Here is a 17,083-nt window from a genome sequence, read left to right as displayed (position 1 = left end):
CCTGTTAGTCAGCCATTATTCTACTCGCACCAATAAGCTATCTCCTTCATCGTAATGATTTAACCTCAGGGAAATAATTAATAGCAAGAAATGTATTTAATATTATTTTTTTGGTGATTTAATTACTCCGAATCACCTGCCAACTTAACATTTTCAAATTAGAGCTTCATCCTTGGCAGATTACATGTGCATTAGTTCAATAGTATACCATCACTTTTTATGGAGAAAATAACTGCCTCATGGCTAAGAATGCAGATTCTGATGATGGAAAATGTTATGACCTCCTCCATTGACAAAGTGATGCCACATGCAAACTGGAGAAACTGTACCTCATTCATCTTGGCGATAGTTTAGAGCCCAACACAGAACCAATATCAAGTAATAACACCCTCCTGTAACCCTTCTTTTTCCTATGCCACCCCTCCTATGTTTGCACATTTCTTCCAATCTCCCATCCCCCATGTCACCTTCATCCTTTCCCCTTCTTTGTGTGGTTCTCTCAGCCCGAGTCCCCCATTCCCTTTTATCCCTCTTCTTTTCCCTCCTTCCTGTCCCCTCACATCCATATCTCCCCTTCCAGCTTTACATTTCATTCCTCTCCTTATCGGACACTCTTACCTGTTTTTCACCTCTAGTTTGCCACTTAGTCCACCCATCTGCCAACAAAACCCTCCCTACCATTGGAATCCACCCATTACTTGCCAGTCTTAATTCAACCCCCAACCTCTTTTCCAGCTATCTCCCCCTCCCCCTACTTCAATCAGTCTGAAGGATCTCGACTCAAATGTCCAGTCCATTCCCTCCACAAAAACTGCTTGACACCCGCTAGTTCCACCAGCACCTTCTTGTCAAAGCCAAGTGGGTTGATAGTGTTGACCTGAAATTATCCACTGTGCAGGATTCCACTGTTGATATAGATTTTGGGTGGGAAGTTTGTGTTAGACATTTGCCTGATTATGATTACTAACATGTCAAACTTTGTGTTACATCAGCGCAGAGACTCGCAATTCATTAACTGAATTTAAAATGCAAATTTATCATCTGTGTCCATCAATTTCTGAATAGTGCACAGTGATTTGCTTTTGTTCCAAAATAATCACGGTTGATGGATCAAAACATGATTATATAATTAAAGCAGATATTGGAGCATCGGAAGAAATTCAGACAATAAATTATATTTTGGAATATTTCTGTAATTAAATTGCAGATTTGCAAAATGTTCAGTTTATTGAGCAGTTATGAAGTCCAGATATATCATTAAAATCTCACTACTTTAGATTTTCAGAAAATATTCCATAGGGATTAGTTCATATGTACATTATATTCCTTTCAAGTTCATGTGATTTCACCTCAATAACTGTGGATAAGATTGCAGTCTATAAAAGTGCCCTGGATTGCTGACAGCAACACTGGAATTTCCATATTAAATTGGATGTGTAAAAAATCCTCAGGCTGTTGTTAATTTAATGGAGTGATGGCAGATCACACTCAGCAGCGGAGGGGAAGAGACTTGACAAGCTGATCAGGAAGGCCAGCTCTGTCCTGGGTTGCCCCCTCGACTCAGTACAGGCGGAGGGAGAGAGGAGGATGATGGAAAAGATAACATTGCTGCTGGACAATGACTCCCATCCCACGCAGGACAATGTCACTGCACTGAGTAGCTCCTTCAGTGACAACTCCTTCAACCCAAGTGTGTGAAGGAGATATATCAGAGGTCCTTCCTTCCCGCTGCTATGAGACTGCACAACCAGCGCTACTCCCAGCAGACCAGTCAACAGACCAGTTAACAGTAACAGTTAAAGAAACAGTAAATTATGACAATTATCCTTATCTTTATTTTTATTTATAATGACTGTCTCTTGCTACCCACTTTGCTGCTGTAACACTGCAAATTTCCCCAGTGTGGGACAAATAAAGGAATATATTATTATTATTAGTTCCTCCATCATTACGCAAGCTATAATACATACTATTTTTTGTGGATTTATTCACTATAAACAAATATACAAATTCACGCAACAACTACATGATGTAAAGATGCAGAGGGTATGCAGACTTCATTTGCATTTTACAAAGAGAAAAATATGTAGACAAACTATTTTGAGAAGTATATGTTAATTAATGCAGGAGACCTAAAATTGCAAGTTTACCATTATAGATAGAGGCTAACAAATTGCACAGTACCTGGAAAGGTATCTTGAGTAAAATCCGTTGCAGACACTGGAGGTGATCCAGTATTTGTTTCATTATCAGTTAGTTTCTGCTTGTTAGAGAATGTTCCATTTTTTTTCTCTTCCTATTAATATAATTACATGGTTAGATTGACCTCTTTAAGGAATTATTAGGGATTATTCAGGGGTCATAAATTATGACCAGAAACCAGAAAACTTGTTCTAGCATATATTGCAGGTTGTAATCAGTCTGAAATTAAAAAGGACAGCTTTGTAAAAAACTGGGCTGTCTACTGACAAGACCATGGGAAGTTCTTGTATGCTAAATGCAAGATAATTGGGTATGTTAATTGACCTATATCAAACCGTACATCTTCAGCCAAGTTATTTTGCACCATTATGGCAGAGATGAAGGAAACCTCCAGACCAGACTTATTTTGTCATTTGGCACATAAAACATAGTTATTGGCACATTTGTCTGTTTATCAATAATTAACAGTATTTGTGTGCTCAAGAGAGTCAGCCCTCACAAATCACCCCCTCCCCATCTCAGAAGCTTTTAGACCATCCATATGAATTAGTTTGCCCCAGCAAAGGCATCTGTTCAATTCCACTGTCAAAGTGTAATTTAAATATACCATTTGTCAGACTTAAAATACAAAATTAAACATATCAATGTAGCTATTGAAATTATACTGAATCGTGTCCTGTTTACTTTGATCTGAAGAGTATAACAAAACAGATGCACTTTGAGTTTGGGAAATTCTATTGAGATGGACTCCAAGTTTTTTCAAATTGGCTGAGTTCCCAATTCAACAGCAATTAACATATTTGCAAAAGAAATGATGAAAGAATATGCATTGGTTTTCATTAAGATGGACACAAAATGCTGGAGTAACTCAGCAGGACAGGCAGCATCTCTGGAAAGAAGGAATGGGTGATGTTTCGGGTCGAGACCCTTCAGTCTGAAGAAGGATCTCGACCCGAGACATCACCCATTCCTTCTCTCCAGAGATGCTGCCTGTCCCGCTGAGTTACTCCAGCATTTGTCTCTCTTCAGTTTAAACACTTATCTGCAGATTCTTCCTACAAATTGGTTTTCATTAGTCTGCTTTGGTCTATTTGACTTAATATAGTGCCATGGTGAGCAGCACATTATATGCTAAGAATTTTTGTGAATCTAGCAATTAAAATTTCACTATTCGGTAATTCACAAATAGTCCCATGATGAAAAAATGTTAATTGCACTCCAAAAAGAATATCACAAAACAACTTCTAAGAGACAAGTTTCAAGTTTAAAACAGTTCCAGAGTGTGGCACAGTGGTGCAGCTGTAGAGTTGCTGTCTTACAGCACCAAAGACCCAGGTTCAATCCTGACTCCGAGTCTTATACGTTCTCCCTGTGACCGTTCTGGTTTTCTCTGGGTGCTCCGGATTCCTCACACCTTCCAAAGATGTGTGGGTTTGTAGGTTAATTCGCATCTGTAAATTGTCCCAGAGTATTTAGGATAGAAACAGTGTATGGGTGGTCACTGGTCGGCACAAACTCGGTGGGTTGAAGGGCCTGTTTCCATACTATATCTCTAAACTAAACTAAACTAATCCAAAGACGTACAGGTATGTAGGTTAATTGGCTGGATAAATGTGAAAATTGTCCCTAGTGGGTGTAGGATAGTGTTAATGTGCGGGGATCACTGGGCGGCACGGACTTGGAGGGCCGAAAAGGCCTGTTTCCGGCTGTATATATATGATATGATGATGATATGATAATAATCAAGAAACCTGCACATGCTGGACATCTGCAATAAAAACAGAAAATGCTGGATAAACTCAGATCTGGCAGCATTTATGGAAAGAGAAACTATTAATGGTTCAGCTCTGGGACGTCCAGAGCCTATTCATGGTTGCTGCCTGACCTGGTGAGTTTGTCTAGCATTTGACTTAGCTTAGTTCAAAGTCCTGACCAATAAGCTTCAGTGCAAAAAATCTACTTTGACACTTTAATGCATTATTGTCAGCCCTCTGCAACATCAGAGATGTCTTGTCTATTGAGTGGCACATTAAACCAAAGCACACTCAGGATCTCATGGCAGTACTTCAAAGATGAGCAGGGACAGTGAACAAGGTACTATCTACTCTGTGATCAACATTTCCAAAGTGGATTATCTGGTCATTATCACACAGCTGTTTATGGGAGCGCGTTGAAAGGATTTAAAAGGATCTACATAATTGTAAGTCTTTATTGCCAGTACTCTTGGTGCTCTGTGGAAAACATTAAACTTCTTGGTCGGAGAGAGTCTGTGCTTCTTCTACAAATGTGAAATTCCCATACTAATAAAATAATGGTGGGTAGCATTTAAAATTTTTTTTAAAGCGCTAATCGTCATGCACAATTATCATTCAATTCTCTCTGAAAGATTCCCTACCGGCTTCTTGGGTGCCAACAACCTCCAGTAACTTTCCCTCAAATGAACATGGCATATGAGATAAACGTTTTACAATGAGCAATGCTAGGCTACAGAATAACGATATCTCAACTATTCATTCATGTTTTCCGCAGAGTTCCTTCAATATTTATACTGTCCGATTTTCCCATCCCATTCTAATTAGCAAATTAATTACTTCAAAAGTGCGCATTATTTATTTTGTAATTACACAGCAAAGTCCCACAAATGGCAATGCGATAGGCCAATCAGCATATGCATAGGTTTCCCAGCTTTATGTTGTCCACCAGCACTGAATGGTTTTGCTTAATATCAATTAACAGATTGTTTGCTTGAGAATTCTCATATACTGAATGGAACAAGGCCATACAAGGTAATACACAATATATACTGTTGGTAGAATCTTGGATGAGAGAGAAAGGTAAACAAGGCAGCATAGGTTACATTATATATTAGCAAGCCAAAAAAACCTGCAAATTCTAAGCATGGGACTTTAAGCTAAAGGCTACAATGAGAATCCCCACATAGTTATTTCAGAAAACTTTCAATAAAATTAGAATCTTATGTTACAAGAATTCTGAAATACAAATGATCATGTTAATTAATCTACTGAAAGAAAGAAAACCAGCCAAATAACTTTATATTCTAATCTTTAATTTTTTTTTGCATCGCCGAATGAGAAAATCTAAATATTCAACTCACCAACTGCTCTGTGAGTTTGACAACTTGCTTCTGCAATTTTTGACAGTCCTTGTATTTGTCTTTGTAATGTTCTGCAGCCATTTGAAGCCTAAGTTTTAAATCTTCAACCTCTTTATGTAGTTCTTGTTCCACAGTACTGCCAGCCACCAAAAATCCCTAGTTATAAGTTTCATAATATTATGTCACTTTACATCTTATCATAAACTCTCAAAACCTTGCCCACAAAGATGTTTTTATTCTTGAGGTGAATGTACTACCCTCTAGAGCACAGTAAATTAAATAACAATCCCCAAAGCCTATGTCAATTAAAAGGGAACCAGGAGAAGAGAGTGTGGTGATGAAGGAGGATGGCAAAAGACAACTGGAGGTGAAAAAGGAAGAAAAAGAACAGGATGTCAAGAGGACGGTGGGAAAAGGAAAGGGGGGCCTGGAAAGGGGGAGGTTAGAAGGAGGTAGGTTGGAGGCGCACAGGACAAGAGAATGCAAAGAAGATACAAAAGGGGACAAAAGAGTGAGATTGGATGAAGATATGGAGGGAGAAAAGCATGCCTTGAGGGAGAGCGGGAGAGACTTTACATATTCTAGTGGGGTAAGAAAATAGTGAGAAGAGTGAAGAAAATAAATCTCAACCAACCAAAAAATCCAATCTCATCAAGAAAGAAATATATACCTTCTCCTTTCTTGATAAAGCAGCTCTTAGCATTTGTATTTCTGCTGTATACTTATTTTCAGCATCGGCAAATTCCTTTTTTAGCAGATCGATTTTTATTCTTGCATTATGCAGATCACCCATTGTTTTGTCGCGAGCATTGGCAGTATCAGCAAGCTCCCTAGCCATCAAGACAACTCTCTGATCACTTGCTTGCAGGTGCTCCTCAGCTTTTCGTAATGATTCACGAAGAATAGAAACTTCATCCTAACAAGCACAGCATGGAAAGGAACATACTTTAGTTCTCTTAATGGCACACATTAAACAATTGGAAGTTCCCATTATAAATAAATATAAGCTAGAAACAATTCTATGACCAGTTTAATAAACCAGCAAAGAAACTGAGAATTAGAGCATTCTAAAGTGCTATGGCAGTAAAATAGTGTCCTGCTACCACAGCAGTCCCACAGTAAAACACGTTTTCAAAATGGCTAAGAAACAAGGAGTAAGAGACAGCCATCAAGCCCCTCATGGTTGATCTATGCTGGCCTCAACTCCTCTTCTGTGCCATTTCCCCATACCCCTCAATTCTTCAATATTTAAAATATCTATGTCTCTACTTTCTGTTTAGAAGACAAAAAGTGGAAAGATATACTTTAACAGTATATCTAATGATCTGACCTCTACCCTCTTTGGTGGCAGAAAATTCCAGAGATTCACTACTCAGAGATGGAAGAGAAGATCTACGCCACATTTCCAAGGAACTACTCACGGTACTTGACCTTTTCAAACTTGAGTTGTTCAAGATTTTAAGAGACAAACCATGCAATCTTATACAAAGACAAATCACCACGTAGATCAAAGGCACTTTAGCAATGAGATTCAAAAAGAGACATTTAACGCAGCTCAGGAATGACGAGTAAAATTTTTCTAACGTAGGGGACCCAAAAACACAATGTTAATCGAAATTAAGGTTAGTTTAAATGTAGCAGAAGAGACAAACTTATTTTGAAACAAAATTCCTTTTTTGTCATTGAAACATTAATTTGCAGCCAGAATTGATGCCCGGAGCAAGGCAATTATCCTAAGATCTGCTAAAGTCTGCAGTGGCAAAACCTTGTGTGGAAATAGGGCTTCACACAATGAAATGTTATCACATGAACGGGCCAGAACAAGTGTTACATATGAAACACTGAAAGCAGCTCTGGCTGCTTAAAACACACTGCTGAACTATGTCAAACATGGCACAAACAATCAATACTTCTGAATGTGCTGTCACTCAAACATTCAAGAATTATGAAAAAGTAGTTTAAATGTATTCATTTATTAATTTAAAAACATGATAATACTTTTAAAAAACACTATTAAAACCTGGTCAAATTAAATTTTAAAAAATTGAAGATAAACTAAGACTAAAAATATACAACATATCATCATTCGCCACAGTAATTCCTCTCCACTGACATGAATGGATTAATTTCTCCTGATCCAGGTTAAACCTGGCATAGGTTCAGTGGGTAGATTCCTGAGGAACTGCAGACAATTTACATTCTTCCCTCAGACTCCATGAGGAATCCAACATCAGAATGCTGTGAGGAAAGTCCTAGAATAGAGTAACCAGTAAGTTAAGGATCTCACCTCATCCATGTGGTAGTCTTGAAAATCCTGACAGGGGAATAAAACAAAGGCAGTGTGGTACAGAACTGCCGCAATTTCCAAAAGGTCCTGATCCGTGTCTTTGTTTTTTAGCATAAGCTGAAATTCATACAATTCCTTTGAGCTTTCCACTCTTTCTCTACTAGGCAGATGTATCATTGCAACTCACATATTTATAATTATTCTCATTTCCAGATGCTCTCTAACTCCAGTAATTTCTTCATTCCTTTTGCCATTTAAATTCAGATTTTTTTGCTGCCTTGTTGCCATTTGCCTCACAACTGTGCCTCCAGTATTCTCCCACATAACAAGGGGCAAGGCAGAAAGGACCTTTATCCTCAAGATCCTTCTAGCCATTATGTGTAACGGCTTGACATTGATTTCTTGATTTACAGAAGGGATGCTTTGCTGGAAAATAATTTGCATAGTGACATTTTGTAGTGGAAAGGCTGGTGAAAAGCATCACGAAAAGTCTGGTACATTATACTTTAGAGTGTGGAAATAGGCCCTTAGGCCCACCAGCAATCACCCCGTACACTAGCACTATCCTACACTAGGGACAATTTTACCAAAACCAATTAACCTACAAACCTGTACGTCTTTGGAGTGTTGGGGGAAACTGGAGCACCTGGAGAAAACCCACGCAATCACAGGGAGAATGTACAGGCAGCACCCGCGTTCAGGTTTAAAACCTGGTCTCTGGCGCTGTAAGGCAGCAAATCGCTACCACTGTGCCACCATACCACCCATGGGAATGCCATGCTATTGGGCATGGAATGCAAACTAGTCATTATTAGTAATAAATATCTTCATAAATTGAAGAATTGGTAATGTTATAGCAAAAATATATATTAAATGTAAATTGGGAATACTTGAGCTTGTTTTAAAATGTCAACTTATTGGTTTGAATATATTTAGAACTGGAACAAAATTGATTCTCCCTCTGATTTTATACCTCCCCTTTTCTATCTCATTGGTGATAGAAATTGGAATCTACTGGCACTGGTACTGGAATTCTCTCTTGGTATCCCTGATAGCCTTATTGAGATATGCTCCAGAGATGTTTCCTGACCAGAGCTCTCCAGCACTTGTGCTGGGCCTTATTGAGATCATACTGACCTTCTTGTATCATAGGAGGTCATCCTTTTTGAAAGCTACTGGGCTTCAGGAAAGAGTAAATCTCTCTGGCATGCAAGGTTTCTGGTTAGGGTAGACCCTAATAATCTCTTTTTGTCAACTATTTTTTGATAAAACTGGTAACGACAGAGCTATATTCATTCAGGTTGGATGAAGTGGTCTTGAACATGTCCTAATCCAGACGCAGGACAATCCTGAAATAGATCTTCAGCATCCATGGATCACTACTGTATTACTTGCTTTATTGATGCCACTCATTTTATTCCATTTGTAAACCAGCAATAGCAGCAGCAACAGCAGATAATCATACTCCCCAAAACAAGGGCAAGGGATAGTGATATAGGGAGAATTGATTAAGGCACAGCAGTAGGAGAAGATCTAGAATGTGAACACCCTAACTGGGACTGGAAACATGCCAAAGTATTTGGGCAGTACCTTCCTATAGTTTGCTTGATTGTCATGCCATAGTATAAATGCTCAATGTAATGCAGCTTGTAATGAGTTTACAGATGTGGAAGTTATTGTAAATGTGGATTTAAAATTTAAAATTATGACAGTATGAAAGGCTTGGCCAAAAATTCAGTTAGTAACTCAGTTTTGCATAATAATTTTAATAACATTAAAAAAGGAAAATGAATATAATTAAAAGGACCAATTTGTGGGGCTAAAAGGTAGCCTAAAACATGATGGAATCATGTTTTTGTGTATTCCTTGAGAGCAAAGGATTTTACATCTCATGATAAAGACAGCAGTTCCAACACCATGACATTCCTCAACACTACAGTCATCATACTGGAGTGCTGGATATTTCTTTGCTCAAGTCTCTGTAATGAGACTTAAGCCCAACCTCTGATATAGAACAGTAATCCTAACAACTAAACCACATGCTCATAATCATGTCACTTGCCATCCAGCAAGTATAATAAAAGTTAGAAATGGTCTAACTGTAATTATGTAGGATCACAGAACCAGGCACTCGGTATAGCCAAGTACTATCTCTGAAAACAATTAGCCTGCAAAAGCCAAGTTCATAAAAGAATGCCAAAAAGAGTAAGCAGACACTTTTTGTAACTACCAGCTGTTTCCAATTTAACATTCGAGATAAGTAAACATTGACTGGTCTGTAAAATCTTACAAATAAATGGACAAAACTGTCTAGACAGATAAGAATATCTGGTATTGTCCCTAAAAGGTCACTTTCTTATCAGTTTGGTGCCGGGTTAGAAGGGTGAGAAATCAGGGAATTGAACATCTTCTCCAGCAGCTAAGTTTACACTTCAGTGTCTTTTGTTCTCCGGCCTCTAGGAGAATGAAAGATGACCCAATTGAAACTTAAGAAAGTCCTGCATATCTCAAGAACATAGATGCAGGGGGTAATATTATTCTCGGGTGAGCAGACTATAACTATTTTCAGAAGATAGGAAAGGCTGTTTAGAACTAAGATGGGGAGAAATTTCTTCCTCTGTGGAGAGTGATGATTCCTTGGAATTCTGGCGGAGGCTCTTAATTCTTTAAAAACAGAGATTGAAACATTTCTGAAGAGATAGGGAATCCAAGGAAATATCAAGAGTGCCGGAAAATGGAGCAGAGGCAATATCTTGATAAATGCCAGGGCAGGCTTGAAATACTAGGTCATCTCCTCAGAGTTCTTGAACATTCGCATTATTATTAGACAATGCATATCTTTGTTGCAAACTACAAATTTGAAGTCTGTGTCTTTCTAAATCCTCCCCCATCACCCACTTGATAACATGTGCAACAATTGAATGGGAACAATCATATGGATTAATTACTTAACTTGCCTGTACATTTTTAAATGAACTGATATACAATAACTACGAGGAAAACATGAAGCAAAGTATGAAACAATACTGCCAATAATCCATGGGTTGTTGAGACACGAAGAAATTTTGATAAAGAACTCATGTTACTTAAAAGTTTGTCTTCTGAAATAACAGTTCTTACCCTGTCGGAAGAATGAACCAGCATTTCCTTTTGCAATTTCTCTTTTTCTGACAAGCACTGTTGTAATCTTCCTACTTCTTCCTTGAAATGGGTCAGCATGCTCTCTTTATTTACATCAAGATTTTTAAATGACTGCATCTCTGTTACCAGTTTTGTGTTTTCAATCTCTGTATTCTTTGCATGAACCTGAAAATAATTAAAATTTGTTAAAAGGGTAATTACATGGTTTGATGGCAAGTACAAATTACTACTGAATAGTTTGGTTCTGCTAAATCTCATGAAATGTAGCATCGTGAGTAACCACTTGCAAGTTTGTTACAAATCCAACAAGAATTGATTTTTAGTAGAGATGTTCTGAGATGGTTGATTTTTCAAGAAAAATTCTGGGACAGTGGAGCTTGAAATATGGTCAGTTTTCCTGAAGTATGGTCAATTTTCTATTGTAGGACAGATTCCAGAGTTTTAGTGGGTGTTTAAACAAATGTCAAATGTATACAAATACAATTGTGAAAAGGCAATAAGGAACATAAAGGTAGCTGAATAAAAATTGCTTTGCTATTATTGTTGCTTAGGTTTATTTTTCCTGGATCCATATGTATCTGCAATCTAGCTAGAGGCTGTGCAATTACAGGCTATGTGGTCTGCAAATTGCTCGTGAGAGTTTACTTCGATACATCTACTGTGCAAGTGCACAAAGTGGCTGCAACTGGAGTTTCATATTTTAAATAACCATTACAAACATACAATAAACATATCATTTAAGGTTTGATAAAGTTCCACGCTGACCATTCCCCACACTGCAACTGAAATTTCTCAGGTCCCATAATAGGCCAAGCTTAATGAAGAACATTAAAATTATGTAGATTTTGCTTACCAAGTACAGCAAGATCAGAGGAAATTATTTGAAAATATCTATTTGCTCATATAAAACCAATTCCATTATGGTGAACTTAATGTGTGCGATTTTTGTTAAAATGTTTGACCCAAAATTCAAAGAGTAATTCGAACTCCGCAATGATTATATTTCTTCATTTTTGTTTTGAAGATAAAGGAAACGATGTCTTTATATCATATCATATCATATCATATATATACAGCCGGAAACAGGCCTTTTCGGCCCTCCAAGTCCGTGCCGCCCAGTGATCCCCGTACATTAACACTATCCTACACCCACTAGGGACAATTTTTACATTTACCCAGCCAATTAACCTACATACCTGTACGTCTTTGGAGTGTGGGAGGAAACCGAAGATCTCGGAGAAAACCCACGCAGGTCACGGGGAGAACGTACAAACTCCTTACAGTATATGCTGAAGATAATTAGGGTTAGGGAACCTAATGCTTATGAAATTCTTAGATATCTATCAAGCGTGGAACATTTCCCCACCCGAAACAATTTTATTTATTTTTGAGTGTTCGAGTGCTTGTGGAAATGAGAGATAGCGGCAGTTTTGTTTTAGCTATTGAGATTGACGAGTTGCTGGAAAGGCCAGTGTGTAATGTCCTTGGGAAGGTGACGATGATCACTTTATTGAACCACAGACATTTTACAGTCCTTTGACTTTAGACCTCAGAGATATAGCATGGAAACAGACCTCTCGGCCCATTGAGTCGGTCGGTGCTGACCACCAAACACCCCGCACACTAGTGCTATCCTACACACTATTTACAATTTACAGATGCCAATTAGCCTACAAACCTGTATGTCTTTGGAGTGTGGGAGGGATCCGGAGCACATGGAGAAAATCTACGTGGTCACAGGGAGAGTGTACAAACTCCATACATACAAAACCCGTAATCAGGATCGAACCCGGGTCTCTGGAGCTGTAAGGCAGCCACGCGACTACTGCGCCGCCCTTTTTTAATTGTTTTTTCAATCAAATGTGATTGTCAACTAGAAGTATTGATTATTCAATCCACACGTACACTTTGTAAATATTCTTACTAATCTGTAAGGAGGAAGTTTGAAGATTTAAACCATATTGCAAAAAAAAGTTATATTTACTGGTCAAGATAGTGTGCAACTTAGAGACAAATCTTCCTGTGGTGATGTTCCTACACAGCTGTTGCCCTTGCCCTTCAAGGGATGATGCAAGCTGTAGGTTTAGGAGGATCAGTCTTGGAATAGTCCAGGCAGGTAACGTGAATATTCATTATGACCGGAACAAATGCTTAATATGGCGGTCAGTGTATTTTGCTCTATTTGAATCATTCCTTTTAGGCTCTATCAACCTTCAACTACATAAAACAAATAAGCTCATCCCTAAACTTTGGCCTTAGGGCCTCCATCTGCAACTGGCATCTGGGCTTCCTGACTGGCAAACCTAAGTTTGTTAGAATTAGTCATGATATATTTTCTGCACCCAGACTCTCCATACTGGTGCACTTCAAGGTTGTATGCTCAGTCCCTTGGTCTATTCCCTGTACACTCATGATTGTGTGGCAAAATACTCCAACTTGATTTTAAATTTGCTGTTGGTACTACTGTTGTTGGCTGGATCAATAACAACAATGAAACCAAGTACAGGAATGAGATAACAAACATTGGAGTCATGCTATCAAAGTAACAAACTAGCCCTAATGCCAGCAAGACAAAAGAGTTAGGTATTGATCTAAGGAAACAAAGGGGTAAACATAATCATGTGCTCATGTGATCGACGGCTTCATGTCCCTCGGTATCCATTTCACCAGCAACCTAACCTAGTCCCTGTTCTTGATCAGTAAGGGTGTCAAAGGTTACAGGGAGATGGCAGGAAAATTGGGATGAGAGAGAAAAGTAGATCAGCCATGATTGAATCGTGGAGTAGACTCGATTGGCTGAATGGCCTAATTCTGCTCATATGTCTTATGGCCTTACACCGAAGGGGGGGGATCAAGAAAGCGCTTCAACGTATTTATCTTCATAAGACATGGGAGCAGAACAAAGGCCATTTGCCCCATCGAGTCTGCTCTGCCATTCAATCATGGCTGATCTATTTTTCCCTCTCAACCCTATTCTTCTGCCTTCTCTCCATAACCTTTGACGACCTTTAATATCCAATTTAAAAATACCCAATTAAATGCCCTCCACCACCATCTGTGGTAATGAATTCAACTAATTCACCAATCTGTGGCTAAAGAAATTCCTCATCATCTCCATTCTAAAAGGTATGTCCTTTTATTCTGAATCTGTGCCCTCTGGTCCTAGACATACTATTGAAAACATCCTCTCCACATCCATTCCATCTAGGCCTTTCTTCATTCAGTAGTTTTCAATGGAAGGAAGTCCAGAAGATTTACTTTTTTTTGGTGTTTGAGATAATACAGCATGTCCACCAGGATTCTTTTGAACTTCTACAGATGTGCTATTGGAAATATTCTGAATGCATTTCAGCCTGGTATGGCAACTGCTCTGCTCTTGACAGCCTGAACCTGAAAAGAGTGGTGAACCCAGCCATGTCCAACTTCCTTCCACCTCATCACTTATACCTGTGAAATATCTATGTGTATTATTTCTTCCCCTCCACTCCACCTCAGTATTTATTGGATATAGTTGCTTCCCTCACATCTTTTCACTTTAGATGACAGATCACCAATTGCACAAGTTCTCAAGGTGTAGGAGTAGAATTAGGCCATTCGGCCCATCGAGTCTACTCCGCCATTCAATCATGGCTGATCTCTGCCTCCTATTCCCATATTCCTGCCTTCTCCCCATCACCCTTGACACCCGTTCTGATCATGGCTGATCATCCAGCTCAGTGGCCTGTGCCTGCCTTCTCTCCATACCCCCTGATCCCTTTAGCCATAAGGGCCACATCTAACTCCCTCTTAAATATAACCAATGAACTGGCCTCAACTACCAGACACGGAGACCAGGTGCAGTATTTGCTCTCGCTGGCAGTCTGTTTGTCCATTGTCCTTTTTGTTTGTGTGTTGGTGGTGGGGTGTTTTGTTTTGGTTGTGTATGTGGGTGGGGGAAATCTTTCTTTTTTTTATTTTTTAGGTCTCTTCCGCGGGGCCATCGCCCGGTGCGGCACGGCCGCGGGACACCATTCTGCTTTAGTTAAACATTTTGTTCAAGATGGCCGCGCCATTGTGTTTGGCTGCCTGCCACTGTATGTTTCTTTTTTTTTTTCCTAATCAGATGTGCAGCACTTTGGTCAACGTGGGTTGTTTTTAAATGTGCTATACAAATAAAATTGACTTGACTTGACTTCCTTCCACCTCGTCCATTTTCACAGTGCATTGCATGAGGAAGGCTGCAAGTATTGTCAAGGTTGCCTGATTGATATCTCATTTAGTTAGTCCAAAAATTATTCTTCGATTTCAGATGGGACCAATTTGGCAGCATTCTGCTATTTTAGTCACACTTGTATTTATTGTTCAATGGGAAATTTCAATTTAATTGATGTATATAACAATAAACTAAGTTGAATCTGGATCTGTGTTGCTTTATATTTTAGGCTTTAATCGATTAATTCAATATTTACCAAGAAACCAGAATGAATCCCATTTTTCCCATCAATATGAATCCCATTTTTTTTTCACACAGTGAGATGGCCTTGATTGTTTACATGACTGAGATTTGAGACAAATTATACAAATAAAATCAAAAGCAATTCCTATTTTTACCTTGTAGAGCTCCTTCTCATCTTTTTCATTCTTCAATTGTAATTCTAATTGTTCTTTTTCAGCAAGTAATCTCCTCAGTTTGTTCCTTATGCTGGTGAAACAATTTAACATCAAGTTGTACATTAATATACATTACAAGAAAATAAAGAACATAACCTAAGTTGTAGAAGATTTTATGGCTCTCAAGTCTGCTTCACTGCGCATTGTCCACTTGGCTATCTAATCCTCATATTCATTTCCTCAAGGTCTGAAAATCTTTAAAGCAACTCCCTTACCTTCTCAGCATTTACATTGTCATTCATTCTTAAAATTTCATATTACTCAATGATATCACCTCAAGTGCTTCAGATTTCATTGAGTGTAATTTCAATCTCCTACGAGTATGATTTCCTTATCCCAGGAATAAATGTAGTGAATTTGTGTGGGACTGGGTCCTGCCTATTTAAGAATGACCAAAACTGCATTCCATACTCCAAACAGAATCACAGAGCCCTGACAAATCTCCCTACATCCGTACCCTAACATTTTGCAATAAAGGTAAAATATCACTGACTTTCTGATTATTTGATTGCGGAGTCCCTATGTCCTCTCACTTTGCAGGAATTATACTGGACTTTGGTGCATTGTAGATTCAATAGATTTTTTTCTAAATTGAGATTGTGCCATGAATAGAAACGGAGTGGGTTAGACCATTGCTCACTGCAAGTGGAAGACCAAGAGGTAATCATAAAACAATGAGGGGTAAACAATAATGCATGATTAAAAATCTAGAACGGGGGGGAAGTATAGTTTAAGCATTAGGATTTGATCATTTGAGACTAAAATACTAAACGCCTTTATTTAATTGCCAATGTTTCACCAGATGGCTTTGGATGCTCAATCAGGTGTACAGAAAGTTCAGTAGAGTAGGTTTTTGGAACAAGGAAATACATTTGATATGGGGATCTGCAGAAAAGTCAAATGGAGGTATTGTATCATTCATGATAGTGAATAACTTTACACCCTACTGCTCTTTAAGGACCTACTTGAAAAATGTATGTTGCTGGCGAAAGCAGCCGGATGAAAAGGGATATCAGAATGGTGCTGTAAAAAAAAAACATGAATGTGGTGCTCATGCTACTTTGGGCCAGAACTTGCCATCAGCAATGGGCAGTCCCTACTTTTTATAGCACTTCCCAGCAAGCTCTGGCCAAAATTTGTAAACGACAAAAAGTCAGCACAATTTAAAGAATTTAATACAACATGCCCATGCAAATCACAGACTCCTGTAATAATTATGAATCAAAATGGGAAAGTAACTATACAGCATATCAACATTTTCCCAACCTATCCAATTCAGTTTCCTTTGCAATCGCTTTTTGATTGGCAGTTACTATGTCTTCTTCAAGTTGTGTAATTCTTGCAGCAACTTCCTTATACTTCTTTTCAAAATCATCCTTCTCGATTTTCAATGCTTCTGAACTCTGAAAGAGGTCCTATTCGTACAAATTATAAAAAGTGTTAAAAAGAATTAAGGCAAAATTTATTTTTTGCACACATACATGTAACAAATATTTTCATGTGAACATAGTTGCTCTTCTACGCACAAGAGCATTAACTGCTGCACTCTTCCAGATTTGGCTGCTCTAATGTTCAAACCATACTGAATTTACCTTCTTTGTTATTTCTATCACCAAAACTTTCATCTCTGTAATATAGGTAATTTTTTTTAAGCAGTTATTTTCTAGTGTCCGCAACAAAAAACAACA

At 38.4% G+C, this 17,083-nt stretch overlaps 1 protein-coding gene across 3 annotated transcripts in view; it reads right to left on the bottom strand.

The window, feature by feature from the left end:
* Positions 1 to 17,083, bottom strand: part of tax1bp1b (Tax1 (human T-cell leukemia virus type I) binding protein 1b) — an 80,629-nt gene that overhangs the window by 29,564 nt on the left and 33,982 nt on the right. For all 3 annotated transcript variants that reach the window (XM_078420607.1, XM_078420596.1, XM_078420613.1), the window contains exons 6-11: positions 16,662 to 16,810; positions 15,336 to 15,426; positions 10,725 to 10,910; positions 5,988 to 6,233; positions 5,318 to 5,473; positions 2,185 to 2,296 (exon numbers count right to left, since the gene is read on the bottom strand). In XM_078420607.1, the coding sequence (XP_078276733.1) occupies positions 2,185 to 2,296; positions 5,318 to 5,473; positions 5,988 to 6,233; positions 10,725 to 10,910; positions 15,336 to 15,426; positions 16,662 to 16,810 (940 nt within the window). The remainder of the gene's footprint in view (positions 1 to 2,184; positions 2,297 to 5,317; positions 5,474 to 5,987; positions 6,234 to 10,724; positions 10,911 to 15,335; positions 15,427 to 16,661; positions 16,811 to 17,083) is intronic.

Source organism: Rhinoraja longicauda, chromosome 2 (assembly GCF_053455715.1).
Source record: "Rhinoraja longicauda isolate Sanriku21f chromosome 2, sRhiLon1.1, whole genome shotgun sequence".
In the NCBI taxonomy this organism is placed as follows: domain Eukaryota; kingdom Metazoa; phylum Chordata; class Chondrichthyes; order Rajiformes; family Arhynchobatidae; genus Rhinoraja; species Rhinoraja longicauda.
This window is presented reverse-complemented; position numbering and strand designations above follow the sequence as displayed.